The 15406-nt window shown below is 35.4% G+C and overlaps 1 protein-coding gene across 1 annotated transcript in view; it reads left to right on the top strand.

Moving 5' to 3' along the window:
* ABCA12 (ATP binding cassette subfamily A member 12) overlaps positions 1-15406 on the top strand; it is a 176659-nt gene that overhangs the window by 89995 nt on the left and 71258 nt on the right. The window contains exons 12-17 of the mRNA XM_008053854.1: positions 6818-7074; positions 7166-7278; positions 8488-8612; positions 10843-11016; positions 14011-14175; positions 14514-14724. Coding sequence (XP_008052045.1) covers positions 6818-7074; positions 7166-7278; positions 8488-8612; positions 10843-11016; positions 14011-14175; positions 14514-14724 — 1045 coding nt within the window. The remainder of the gene's footprint in view (positions 1-6817; positions 7075-7165; positions 7279-8487; positions 8613-10842; positions 11017-14010; positions 14176-14513; positions 14725-15406) is intronic.

Below are 15406 nucleotides of genomic sequence, written 5' to 3'. Positions count from 1 at the left end.
AAATATATTATATTGAAGAAAGGGAGAAAAGCAACCAAAAAAACTGTAAAACTCTGAAGTTTGGATCTATCCATGCCATTTGTCTATTATCCTTTGTTTAGCTCATGCATATAGGGTACAGGTTATCATGAAATTCACTTCATTTCTTAAATAACCCTATTAAAATTTGAAAGCGGCTTTCCTAGTAAGAACAGCAGTTTAATTGGATTTATGTAGCCAGGGATAAAGTAAAATTAGAACTGCTTTATTCAGGTCAAGCAAGATGACTTGCTGTATAGTCAACATGGTATAGCTAAGCAGGCATGCAAAACATTGTGTCCATGCGTATTAGAAATAAATGTACTGGGTAGATTACCTACATTTTAGCACTAGTTTTCTACATGCATTGAGTTTTCTAATGTACTTAATTTAGTATTATCTTAATTTGTTTGTGCAAATGAGAGGGAAGCTATGCATTCATCTGGAAAATTCTTACTTATCCCTCAAGGACAAGTTCAAAATTCACTTCTTCTATAATATTAGAGTATCATCTTTCTCCCTGTTTCCTAGCCAGGATAATGGCTTTGTCTTCTATGTTCCTATAATATTTCTCCATCCATTATCTGTGCTCCCATAATACTGACCTATTTATTTATAAGACATACACCCTAACCTTAAAGTGCTAATAATCAATCCAGTGGAGGAGATGGAAAAGCAGACCAACAATTATATATACCACAATGAGCTAAGTGTAGTGGTATGTGAATGAACAGGATTCTGTGTATGGAGGCAGGATAGCTAACGTGGATTGCAGGGGATGGAAGTGAAGAGAAGACATTTTATAGAGGAGACAGTGCTTACTCTGAGTTTTGAAGGCTGTGTAGAATAGGTCAGAGTCATGCATTCTAGACAAAAAGTTTTGAGTTTGTATGAAGACAAAGGTGTGAACCTGAAAGACAGGTGTAGGGTACCTGGGATCATGTGTCCAGAAGCAGAAATTGTACATGGGATAGGCAGAAAAGGGACTGTGGAGTGAGGCTGAGCCTGGATCCCCAAGGCTTCCCTAGGTTTAGTCAAGGGGTTTGAATTTGATCCTGAAAGTTGTGAATTTGAAGAAGGTGAAATTTGCATTTTAGAAAGAGATCTCTCTGAGAAAATTATAGACAAGAGATTGGAGGAAAGTCAAGTGAGCTATTTTTGCAGTAACCTAAGCAAAAATGGAGAGCTGGCACTGTGTCCATGTCAAGAGGACAGAAAGAAGAGAGTGTCAGGAGTGATTTAGGAGGTCGAGTTGAAATCACATGGCAGCCACTGAGAGGTGAAACATCATGAAGAGGAGTCTCTAAAGACAGCAAGACTTCTGACTTTAGGAATTCATTACTTGGCATTATAATGTCTTGTATATGTAGGATCTGTTTTCCTCCCTAGATCTTGTCAACTCTGATGAAATTCCATCTTCTTCACCTCTAAAGCCCCGCATAGTAGGAGCTTAAGGCTTGATCAGTAAACGTATGAACAAAACAAAACAAAACAAAACAGGGGCATTAAATGAGAGCAATAGCAATGTAATCATGTATGCCGGGTGATTACTCATTGTAATTCTCAATTTAGGAAGTACCCAGGAAACACACAATATACACTAGGTAAATGGAAGCAATACAGTCTCAACCACTTATATTCATGGGATGGGACTGAAACTAAGAATAATTTAAAACATAATCCATATTTGAATGTAGTGTTCTGTGAAAAAAGTTCTAGAAGCCATGGAAGTGGGAAGAAACTACAATCCTTAACCCTTAGGAAGTAAACGTATTGTCATCAGTTAACAAGCATGGCTGCTACGTAAAATTGACAGAACCATTCATCCTAGACCACAAGTTTCATGTTCCTTTAGCGTCGCATCCACAGCATCAGAAAGAGTGAAGACAAACTCTTAAAAATGTTCTTACATCCCTGCTTTGCTTACCCTGACAATTAGTATCATGATGGTCCCAGCCAGTTAGAGCCCGCCAATTTCATAACTTTACTCATGATGATGGTGGCGAGAAGTCATTCATTGGTGTCTTTTCCCTCTGTTTCCCAGCCATCTGTCCCAGCTTGCACATTTTGCTCTTTTTAAAACAAAAGTGTTTTATCTTATCTTCATCGTCTGTTTTTTCTCTTTTTTCTGTCCAGTCCCTTTGGTGGAAAGGACAGCTTCCTGATTGGGGAACTATGTATAAAATAGATGCTCCCTATATTGGGCAGAAATATAGCTGACAATACAAATTATATATATATATATATATATATATATATATATACACATAAATATATAATACACACACACACACACACACACACACACACATATATATATATATATATACATATATATATTATTTTTTTAAGGTAGGGTTTCGCAACCTTGACCTCCTTGGCTCAGGCAATCCTTCTGCCTCAGCCTCCCAAGTAACTGGACTACAGGAGTGTGCCACAATGCCCACCTAATTAAAAAAAAATTTTTTTTTTGTAGAGACAAGGTCTCTTTATGTTGCCCAGGCTGGTCTCAAACTTCTGAGCTCAAGCAATTCTTCCACTTCAGTATCCTGAAATACTGGGATTATAGGCATGAGTCACCATGCCTGGCCAATATTTTTATTTTAACACCTTTAAATTTTTAAATAGACTATTTTCTCCTTCTATTTACCCACCATGAGCTCAGGAGTATTGCTGTTCTATCATTTTATGCCCATGATATTGTGAGGTCTATACCATCATGCTACATACAATTCTGATTCAGTTGTATTTGAAAAGTTCCAGACCCTGGAAAATTCAGTCACAGTTGAAAATGGAGTTAGTCATGGATTGTTGCTCAATTTTAAGCCTGAACCCTCACCTTATGTCAGGAAAGAGTTAGGTTCCACATGAGATTTTGGCAAATCTGCAATCTGAAGTTGACACTTCTGATTTCTGAAGAATTATAATTCGTCGAATTTATGTTGATTATTAATGATCTATGAAACTTGTAAAAGTTTAATGCATTTATTGTTCTTAGAATTAAGTAGTAAGTAATGACAAATACAAAATGACCATAATGTTGCTCCTTGATGGATATACTCCTCAATATAGTCCATTATTGACCCTGAATTCTACATCATTGACTCTGATTATGTTTTTATTTTGGAGAATAAAACCTACATCAGCAGTGTGGCTAGATTTCCAATTTTCTCTTCTATAACTTTTATCTTAGTAAGCCAAGACTATATTATGTGATCTTTTACTGATTTCCCACACATGTATGCCAAACCTGCAATTAAAAAACGTTTCAGTCTCTATTGTATAAAAGTCATTTAAATTTACTATATCCTCAAAAGTCAATTAAAACAAATATATTAGGACTAGTATTTATCTTTTTCTTTAAGAAATTACCAAAAGACAAGTCATTGAAGGATGTGGAATAGAAGCTCCATTCCATTTATTAGAGGTTTAATCAAACCTAGTATTTGGAAAATTAAAGTCAGGAATAGAGTGGCAAACATGTAGTTACAACTGGTAAAATTGTTGCATCTATTCCAGAATGGAAAATTTCTCAGAGCAATAAGACTAATACATAGAATTTTTGTACATATGTAGCTATTTTGGATAGTTCAAAGCTGGAGGTCAACCATACTTTTTTAAAAAATGGAAAATAGACCAATGATATCTACTATTTAAGGTGATCAGTGTTGAATTGTTATGACCTATATGTAGTTATAAACCTTTCATTAAAGACACATCATTGTGCCTTTCTTATTTTAGATATGGAAAGAAATATACCCCAAAATCTTTGTACAACAAAATACTTCATTTCTGACAAAATGCAACTTCTAATTGGAAGCTGAATGGCACACATATTTGCTTCTTAAGATGTTGTTTTGATCTATTTGGCTTCTTAAATGGAATGGCTCTAAGGTAGCTTCCAAGCACTATAGAACTGGCTTTCCTGGAGGCATATATATAAATTTTAATACATATATCTATCCCAGAGGCAAAATATAAATTATATTATATATATACACATATATGTTTAACTTTCCCCAGGATGTAAGGCATAGAATATATCCTCAGAACACATAGAATATAGTGAACTGCAGAGAGGAATATAGTTGACAGAATAGAAAATTTTTGATTCTCATTTTTCCCTTTTTCCTTTGGTTGTAGGATTTTATGCCCCTTTAAGCCCTTCCCCAGGACAAAAGCACCCAGTATCCTGAAATACCAAAGAGGGCAGATAATAACATCAATCATAGTGCCCTGACACTTCTGAAAAAAAAAGGTGTAATCTCATCCCTAGTTTAAATATGGTTTTAATAAAATATGTGTGATTCTCATGTTGCTGTTTAAGAAAGACTTTTAACGTTTTTTCAACTTTTAAAAATGTGGTAAAATAAACACAGCATAATATTTGCCAGCATAACCAATTATTTATTTATTTTCAGTCAGAGTCTCACTTTGTCACCCAGGCTGGAGTGCTGTGGCACGCTGCTCATGGCCACCGCAGCCTCGACCTACTGGGTTCTGATGATCCTTCCACCTCAGCCTTCCAAGTAGCTGTATCTACAAGGGTGCGCCACCACACCCAGCTAATTTTTTGAATTATTATAGAGATGAGGTCTCATCTTATTACTCAGGCTGATCTCAAATTCATGGGCTCAGGCAATCCTCTCATCTCTGCCTCCCAAAGTGCTGGGATTACAAGTGTGAGACACTGCACCCGGCTGTAACCATTTTAACTGTTCAGTTGTGTTAATTAAGTTCACATTGTTGTGCAACTAATTTCCAGAACTCTTCATATTGTAAAACTGAGACTCTATATCCATTAAACAACTTCTCACTGCCCCATCCTCAGCCCCTGACAACCGCTGTTCTACTTTCTGTCTCTATAAGTTTGATTAGTTTAACACCTCAGATAAGTGATATCATATAGTATTTTTCTTTTGGGGGGCCTGGCTTATTTCACTTAGCATAGTATCCCCAAGGTTCATTCATGCTGCAGCCTATGTCAGAATTTCTTTCCTTTTAAGGTTTAATGATATTCCATAGTATGTGTAAGTGTTTATCTGTTTATGTTATGTCACATAAACACACACATATGTAGACAAACATATATATGTGCCAAATTTTTTCATCCACGTGTCTATTGATGGACATTTGTGTTGCTTCTCTCTCTTGACTATTGTGAATAGTGTTGCTATGAACATGGCTTTATAACTATCTCTTCAGGACCCTGCTTTTAGTTCTCTGTGGTTTTTTGCCCAGAAGTAGAATTTCTAGATCATATAGTAATTCTGTTTTTAATTTTTTAAAGAACTACCATGTTGTTTTTCATAGCAATGGCACCATTTTACGATTTTACATTCCCAACAACAGTGCACAGGGTTATCATTTCTTCATATCCTTTTCAACACATTTTTTTAAAATAGTAGCCATCCTAAAAGATGTGAGGAAAAGGGTTTTTTAAATGTACAAAACTAACCTGCTTTCTATCTACTCTTACACATAATTTAAAATATAAATTAAAATGTAAAATGAATTGAAGTATTTGTGATTTAAACTGGATAAAATTAAGCTACGTATTTTTTATATTTTATTTTAAAGATGTAGGGTAAAATTCAGAATTAGGTATACAGGTGGACATCATACAGGTAATGTTTGGACCTCCCTTTGGTCCCCACTTTGCCTGGTTTGAGATCAGGTGCCCTTATTGATGTTGGGTCTCTACTCCCATCTCAGCAGTATCCCACTACTGCCAATCCCTTCCTTATAGTATTATGGTAAATGTTCAGGGTCTGCTTATGAGTGGAAACATGTAGTACTCTGTTCTTTGTTTCTATGATAAATCACTGAGTATGATAGACTCCAAATTCATACAAGTTGCTGCAAAGTCCATTTGTTTGTCCTTCTTTATGGCTGTGTAATATTCCATTGTGTGTGTGTGTGTGTGTGTGTGTGTATGTATATATATATATCTCACATGTTTTTTAATCCAGTCCAGTTTCAATGGGCAGCACAGTTGGTTCCACGTTTTTGCTATTGTGAATAGTACTGCAATAAACATGTGTGCGCAGGTATCTTTTTTGTAGAATGATTTGAGTTCCTCCAGGTATATTCCCAGTAGGGAGATTGCTGGGTCATATGGAAGGTCAATGTCTAGTTCTTTTAGAAATTGCCACACTGTTTTCCATAGTGGTGGAGCTAGTTTGCATTCCCACCAACAGTGTAGAAGCGTTTCCTCCCTCCCCCATCCCCATCCTTGCTGGTATCTGCTATTGTTTTATTAATGATGGTCATTGTTACTGAGGCTAGGTGGTATCTCAATGTGATTTTGTGGCATTTTTCTGATGATTAGTGAGGCTGAGCATTTTTTCATGTATCTGCTGGCTGCCCATATATCTTCTTTTGAGAAGTGTCTATTCATATATTTTGCCCACTTTGTAATGGGGCTGTTTGTTTTTTTTCCTTTCAGCATGTTTGAGTTCCTTGTAGATCTTGGATGTTAGAAATAGAGCTGGCAAATATTTTTTTCCCATTCTGTGAGCAGTTGGAGGCAGTTACATTTTTTTAAACCTGTAAATCTATAGAGAAAGAACAGTTCTAACTGGTCCAAAGACTTTATAAAATTTTTAAGAGAACAATAAACTCAAATGACAGAGAATAATGCTTTGTAATAAAACTAATACCAAATACCAACTAATTAAACACATATGCAGAATTTTTTTTAAAAAGTAAGTCAAGTTTGAAATTGCTTATTATTAGCCATTAAATATGTAGAATAGCATAACTAATCTATTTTTCACGTTTTCTCCTTTCTGGAAAGCTGTCTCAACTTCGAAACTTGACTGAACTTCTTTGTGAATCTGAAACTTTCAATTTGATAGAAAAATCATGCCAGTTTACTAATATGAGCTATGAGAGCCTATGTGAAGACAGTGCGTTTGATTTGCAACTCCTGGAAGCCGCAGACCTGGGTACTGAAATAGCAACCAGCTTACTGTACCATGACAATGTCATATCTAAAAAACTGAGAGATTTGCTGACTGGGGATCCAAGCAAAATTAATTTAAATGTGGATCGGTACGTTTTTCCATTATCTTCTTCCGTGGTGAAATCCCTCTCAAAATACTGATATGCCTAGTTGAATTTCCTCTCCTCTGTTTTGTTCCAGGTTTTTAGAACAGGCACTGCAAATGAATTACTTGGAAAATATCACACAGTTAATACCGACCATAGAAGCCATCCTGCATGTCAATAACAGTGCAAACACAACTGAAAAACCAGGTGTTTCCCCATCCATGTTTTAAATCCTGTGTTATTAGAATGCATGTGATTCTCATGCTGCAGTTTAAGAAAGGCTTCTTTTAAGTTCCCACCCAGATCTACTTGGCTGTCTGCTCTTACACATGAGAAACCTGAAGCATTCAGATATGGTTACCTGCCTAGAGTAAACACACAAGAAAGCTTTCAGAGAATGAAACAGGGAAATTTGATTTCACAGCAAAAAGATCTTCAAAAATGTAACTAGTTAGACCATTCACCTTTTGTTTCTCTGATACATTAAAGTGTATTAGATAGTTGGCTGCCAGGGCAATGATAAGATTTATGTGCTTCTATGAAAATAATCTGATTGAAAAAAACAAAAGGATGCACTGCTGTCTACAGAAATCTCAATTCAGAACTTTCTATTAGTATTCCAAGCATGATGTATCATGCAATATGTTTCTTCTTTGCATAATACCTCAATACTGAAAGGAAAGGCATTCAGAATTTTGGACAAAAGGAAGCCACAAAATTGGAAGGGCACTAAGTCCAAAAATAAAGAAGGAATATTTGCATGAGGGATACTAATAAAATACATTGAAAGGCATTAGAAAATGGAGATTAGAGTCTGCAAAAATAAAATCAAAATATTGTTTATTGTGCCTTAAATGACCCAGATATTAAATAATTATAATCACTGTCTTAAAAGACTTTGAAGTTAAACACATTCTATTTAAAAGTGAGATAATGATTGCAAAAAAACCTTTTATAAACTGTAGTGTACTAGACAAAGTTAAGGAAATATGCTCTATGGCATTATGTTGTGGATTTATCAAACTTTGTCGTAAGTTGACAGTATTATATGATCCCGGGTTAAAAAGCATTTTGAATGTGTGTGATGTTTTAAATCATATGGAGAGATATTTATTTAGTGAATTATGTGATCAAAATCTGTGAGGCAACTGTATTTTCCTTGAATCAGTCTTGAGTTGTAGATACCTAAGGAAGAATTATAACTCAGAGCAATCTGTTACCTTGGGTAAATGATACCAGAACAAGAATGAAATCTAAATCAGATAGAAATAGATTCTGAAGTTGTGAAGTTTGCCAAAACTGAGAGACATCTGTTCCTGACAAGGCATGTATGTTGAATGGATGTTTTAGTCTAGAAAGTTAGTGTGACTAAAAAGAATGACATTACAACGAATATTTGACTTTTTTTTCTTGCAGGTCAGTTAATAGAATTGTTTAAAAATGTCGAAGAGCTCAAAGAAGAACTGAGGAGAACCGCGGGAATGTCCGACAATAGCATCAACAAGTTGTTGGCCATTCCTATTCCTGATAACAGAGCTGAGGTGGGATGTCCTGTGCTTATACTTCAATGAAGTTTTAAAAAAAAATTTTTTTTTACTTTAAAGACGTGGGGTACAATTCAGGATTAGGTATACAAATGTTCATTATGCAAGTACTGAACATTTGTTGAATAGGTGTGTCCCCTGTCCCCTGGCAGTTTCCCGCTACTGCCAACCCCTTTCTTATAGTATAATGATAATTGTTCAAGGTTCGCTTATGAGTGAGGACATGTGGTACTCAGTTCTTTGTTTCTGTGATAGATCACTCAGTATGAAAGACTCTAAGTCCATTTGAGTCAATGTGAAGTTCATAATTTTGTCCTCCTTTATGGCTGCGTAATATTCCAGCGTGCATATGTACCACATTTTTTAATCCAGTGCTCTTTGGATGGGCAACAAGGTTGGTTCCATGTTTTTGCTATTGTGAATAATTAAATGCAGATCTTAGAAATTTAAATAGCATTTAGCATTTCTTGAAGACTTGCCCATTAAACACTAAGAAGAAGCATGCAAATTTGGTGAATTTTCCATGTAAATGATAACATTCTCAAGTGAAGAGAAAAGAAAAATTCTGAAGTAAGAATATTATCACGTGTGTTCCTTTCTCTTTCTCTTTCTTTCTCCGTTCCCTTGCCTCCTTTGTTCTTTTCTTTTGTTTACCTTCAAATGGCTTCCTTAAACAATTGTTGCCATCAATAAAGAGCTGTATTCACTATCACAATCACTGTGTGTGAATTTGCACCTACTATAATGACATCAAGGCCAAACTTCAGTAAATTGATTGGGAAAAAAAAAATGTATGAAGATATGAAAACTATTTGCTATTTGTTTTAACTTAAATAAAAACGAATTCTCATTTTTACTTTTTAAAAGTCCCAAGACAAGACATATCACACCCAATAACACGTTCATAGCAGAAATGACTCCCTGACATTATCCCCGTCTTGTTTCTTAAGGGAACTATGGGTAAGTTTGTGGTTGTAGTAAACATTTTTTGGAGTGAAAATGAATAATGCCATTTCCTCATAGGCTGATAATAGGGTTTTCCACTCAAAATGTCTGATCTTTTATTCCTTTTCCAAGACCATTGTCTGGAAGTGTCATAGAAATTTTCCAAAAGACCTGCAGAGCTTAAGGCTTCATCCATTCAAACCTTACGTGTGACAGAGTGTGTCATTTCTTAGCACAGTTCAGTTATTTTCCAATATTGGATAAAGTTTTTTTAAAAGCTCTTAAGGCTCCCTTTGGAAAATATTGAAGTTACCGCATGCCATTTTTAATTGGTTCCCCACACAGAAAGGAAAACAGCTTTGCCTTTCCTTGTCCTCTTGTGCTAGCAAATGATGTTCACTTTCCCTCTCTGATCCCACCTTTCGCTCATTGGATCCTAAGATCGCATTTCAACAATTACGTTTTTGGCTTCTGAAGAGCAGGTTTATTTTAGTAAATAAATACATGTAAATGGAGAGTGTACATCCTTATTACTTTCAAGAAGAAAGAGTGAAACATTCTTAAAATCTTGAATTTCATAAGCTTTCTTTTTGTTTCAACCTGGTGACAACAGAGATGACATCTGATTTCTCATAGTTGTACCCACTATTTGTAGAAGCACTATGTCCAGGATGGGTGATTCACATTATTGTATGATTCTGGGATTTTTTTTTTTTTTCCGTTTGCTTTACATCTGTGGACCCACAGAGTAAAATGTATAAGATTATAACTTTGAATACTTATAAAAATTAAATGCAATTTGAATGACTTAAGAATAAAATTTTTATTATTTTACTATTTTTTATTTTTATATTTAGAAAGCAGGATTTATTGAGAGGACAGAAAAGCTCCCACAGTGGGAGGGAACTGGAGGGGGTTGCCCAAGAGTAAAATTTTTAAAGGGGGCAATCTCCAACTTGTATTTTCCCCACACTTACTCCAAACCACCTATCTTTCTTGGTACTATCACTCACCCAGCTATTCAGGCAAGAAATCTAGGAGTCACCTCAGATGCCTCTTGTCTCCTTTTTTCATCTTCTTTCTTAAGTGAACTATTCTCCATGGTTTTATTAACGGGAATTAGTGCTTTGAATCAGTTATTTGATTCTTGAGGTAGCTAAAATATTTTATTTAAATTTATTTGTCATATTTTAAAACTTAGAGTATACAAAAAAACCTCTCAAAATGGATGGATGACTCCCAAATGTTTCATAGCCAAAATATTTTCTTCCTCTATCTGCAGATTATTTCTCGGGTGTTCTGGTTGCATTCCTGTGATGGTAATATCACTAATCCCAAACTGGAAGATGCAATGAAGGAATTCTGTAGCCTGTCTTTTCCCGAGAGATCCCACCAGTCTTACCTCATTGGACTCACACTTCTGCACTACTTAGACATTTACAACTTCACATACAAGGTAAGTTGCTGTTGGTGACGTATACTTATATTCATGGTTTAGTATAAAAATATTTAATTACACAGGTATGTTCTGTGATACTATATGGGGTGAGATTCATTTTTCCAGCTTTTGTAATTATAGCATTATTTTAGAGCTAAATGAAACCTTGGAGATTATATATTATATTGTGCACATTTTATAGACAAGGAAACTAATATTATTGCCTTATTAACTCTCAGTTTGTGTATCAGAGACCAAAAATTAAATGTAATATATGCTGTTATTGTAAAGTACAAATGTTGTATTTCAAAAATATAAAATACAAGTGTAATTGTTTTTTTTTTTTTTTTTTACATTGAATGGGCATTAATTTGGTAAGATAAAAATAAAGATGAGAACAAAGATTTTTTAACTAAAAAAACAGTTTTTTAAGTATTCTCAAAAAAAAGTTCGTTTCCTTCATCAATTTAGAGACTGCTATTATTTATCTATCCTGCAGATAAATGGTCATTATTGACACTTAATAAAGTCAGCAGTGACTTCATCTTGCAATAAGTAGATGCTCTATAAGTACTTAATAAATAACTGAAAGAAAAATATAAACATAGGAAAATCAAATACCTATGTTCACCCAAACCTATACTTGGATAAAAATATGTACATGTGCTTTAAAACATGAAAAATTGTTTTTCTCTTTATTTTATTTTATTTTTTTGAGTTGGAGTCTCACTCTGTAGCCCAGACTGGAGGGCAGTGGCTGCTCCTGGCCACTGCAGCCTCGACCTGCTGGGCTCCGGCAATCCTTCTGCCTCAGCCTTCCAAGTAGATGGAACTACAGGTGCACGCTACCACGCCTGGCTAATTTTTGATTTATTGCAGAGATGAGGTCTCGCCAAGTTGCCCAGGCGGGTCTCGAACCCATGGGCTCAGGCAATCCACTCACCTTAGTCTCCCAAAGCACGGGATTACAGGCTGAGCCACCGAGCCTGGCTGTTTTTCTCTTTAAAGTAAGAAAAACACCAAAGGGAGGCCCAAACTTTACCTGTACGATGTCCACTTGTGTACCTAATCCTAAATTATACTCCACATCTTTAAAATAAAATATTTTTTAAAAAAGTAAGAAAAATCAAAAACAAATAACTGACTTCTATTGTTGAGACTTTGTAACTGAGGGTATAAAAATGGCTTAGCCTAAAATACATATGAAAAAACTGTATTAATTTTGTTCACTTAAAATTTTAATTATTTCATGATGCCTCTGCACAGCAGACATCCAACTTAATACTTCTTGTTGAGGCTATTAATTAAACATGTACATTTGACAAGCAGAAGACCATTTCTAATTACTTTTGGTATTGCCAACATAAATAATTTTAAAATTCCCATCATTAGTCAATTTATTTCGCATTAATGTAGGGGTGCTTAGCATGTTGGCAGAACTACAATAGGAAATAGAAAAATAGAAATGTTGGTTCTATTTAGAAAAATCTGACTGCGGTTTGCAGCTGTGCTATTGGGCAGTTGTATCTTCATGAATGTGGGCTAAGCATTGTGGGAGATGCAAATACCAGGCTCTCTCGCCACCTGAATCTTGTGTTCATAATTGTGATCCTTGACTTCCTTGGGTATGCCGAGAGTTTTCCCTCCTCAGGGACCTTACATCTCTTTCCCCCTCTGCTTATTCTCTTTCTCCTCTTATTGTTTCTATGGTGTGTTCTTTCCTATCCTCTGCCCTCGAAAAATCTCCTTTGATTTCTTAGTTAAACGCTCCCCATCACCTTATATTCCCCAGCCTTTTGCTTATTGACATATTTGACTCCTCCTAATAGAACACAGTTCCCTGAGTACAAAGATGATGCCAGCTTGTGTATCTCTGCATAGCCATTACCTCGTCCAGTGCCGAGAACGTAGCAGGCACTCAATTAATGTTTACTGAATAAATGACTGAATAAGAGGACGAAGTTACTTTAAAAATTCAAGCTGTTTGCAATATTTCTTCCTGCTGCAGATACATATTATGGAATTAACATGATTTAGCTTGATGAGTCATGTAAGCTTTTTGACAGAGGTTTTCTAATTTTTAGAAACACATTATATGATTATATGTAATTGACATTTGCCTTTCTGACTTCTAAAATCATTTATTTTTGTAATTTTATTGAGGAATAATTTCTATACCATAAAATTCACTCATTTAAAGTGTATAATTAAATGTTTATTAGTAAATGCATAGAATTATGTAACTATTACCTCAATCTAATTTTAATTTTTTTAATTTTTATATTTTTTGAGTCAGAATCTCACTCTGTTGCCCAAGCTGGAGTGCAGTGGCACACTCACAGCCACCACAGCCTCGACCTGCTAGGCCCAGGCGACCTTTCAGCCTCAGCCTTCTAAGTAGCCAGAACTATAGGCACGCACCGCCACACCCGGCTAATTTTTTAATTTGTTGTAGAGATGAGGCATGTGAGTCACCACACCTGGCCCACAATCTAATTTTAGAACATTTCCATCATCCTAAAAAGAACCTCATGTTCATTTGCAATTACTTCTCATGTCAGCCAGGTCATCTATTCTCCGTCCTTATAGATTTGTCTTTTTTAGATATTACACGTGGTCTTTTTGTCTGACTTCTTTCACTTAATATAAAGTGTTTGAGTTTCACACATGTTGTAATATGTATCAGTGTTTCATTTCTTTTTATTGCCAAGTAGCATTCCATTTTAAGGATATAGATTTTGTTTATCCATTCACTTTTTGGCTATTGTGAATAATGCTGCTATGAACATTCTCATACAAATCCTCGTGTGGACGTGTGTTTTCACTTCTCTTGGAGGAAATTCTAATTCCTAGGAATGGAATTGCCAGGCTGTGTGGTAAATGTATGTTTAACTATTTAATCTACTTTCACAATGTTTTCCAAACTGTTTTCTTCTTTGTGTTCTTACCAACATGACATGAGGATTCCAATTTCTCCACATAAATCTCTTGTTTTTATTCTGCTTCTGTTAGGTGTTTTTCCCGAGGAAAGACCAAAAGCCTGTAGAAAGGATGATAGAACTCTTCACAAGGCTAAAAGAGATTCTCAATCAGATGGCTTCCGGTGCACATCCGCTGCTAGACAAAATGAGGTCCTTGAAACAATTGCATCTACCCAGAAGTGTTCCATTGACACAGGTAGAAAAGTCATCCAGTAATGTTCCTGTTGAAAAAATTCCTTCCTTCACATTAACTTTTATTCATGGTTAGTTAGAATATATTCTGCTTCAAATTTAGTACATTGAAAAAAAATCACATCAAAAAAAAAAAAAACCACTTTTCAACTCTAGCCACATGTTTTGTCACTTAAATTAGTGAAGTTTATCCTTCTGCATTTATATTTCGGACACACGTTTTAAAGGAATTATGGAAACTTTAAGGATACTCTAAGCGGTATCAGGTTTTCTTTGTATGTTGTTTTCAGTAGCATCTCCAGCTTATATAATGCTAATAAATTGTGAATTTTTGTCTCACAGGCAATGTACAGAAACAAGCGAATGAGCACACCCCAAGGATCATTTAGCACCATCTCCCAGGCACTGTGTTCCCAAGGAATCACCACTGAGTATTTAACTGCCATGCTGCCCTCTTCCCAAAGGCCAAAAGGCAACCACACCAAAGATTTTTTGACTTATAAACTAAGTAAAGAGCAAATTGCTTCAAAATATGGAATTCCTCTGCATACTAGTAAGTATACTTTAAAATAAGCACAGCAATTATTCTCTCTTTTTTTAGCATTTAAAAAATTTTATTTTTAATTAAAAAAAATTTTTTTAAGACGTGAGGTACAATTCAGGGTTAAGTATACAAACGTTCATTATGCAGGTACCCTTGTTGATGAGGTGTGCCCCCTCTCCCCTGGCAGTTTCCCACTACTGCCAATCCCGCCCCCACCTCCCAGGCAATTTCCCACTATTGTCAATCCTTTTCTTACGGTATTACGATAATTGTTCAAGGTCCACCGTTGAGTGGGAACATGTGGTACTCAGTTCTTTGCTTCTGTGATAGATCACTCAGTATTATAGCCTCTAAGTCCATCCAAGTTGCTGCGAAGTTCATAATGTTGTCCTTCTTTATGGCTACGTCATGGCAATAAGAACATTGTCTAGTCTATCATAGCTTATCATGATAAATGAAATATTAATTTTTCCCAAGAATAAAAATAGAAAACACATGGCACTTACCACACGTTAAGCATGGCATATACCATATATTAACCCATTTTAGTAAAGAAAAATAAGGCAAAGGATGGCAGGTAACCTGGCCAAGTTCATTCAGCTTAAAAGTGTCAGAGCTGTTACTCAAACCCAGATAGTCTGCTGCAAAGCCTGTCCTCTTAACCACAACACTATACTTAGAATGTGTCATA

The sequence above is a fragment of the Carlito syrichta genome, unplaced genomic scaffold (assembly GCF_000164805.1).
Source record: "Carlito syrichta isolate Samal-C Ts95f unplaced genomic scaffold, Tarsius_syrichta-2.0.1 Scaffold10796, whole genome shotgun sequence".
NCBI classification, from domain to species: Eukaryota; Metazoa; Chordata; class Mammalia; order Primates; family Tarsiidae; genus Carlito; species Carlito syrichta.
This window is presented reverse-complemented; position numbering and strand designations above follow the sequence as displayed.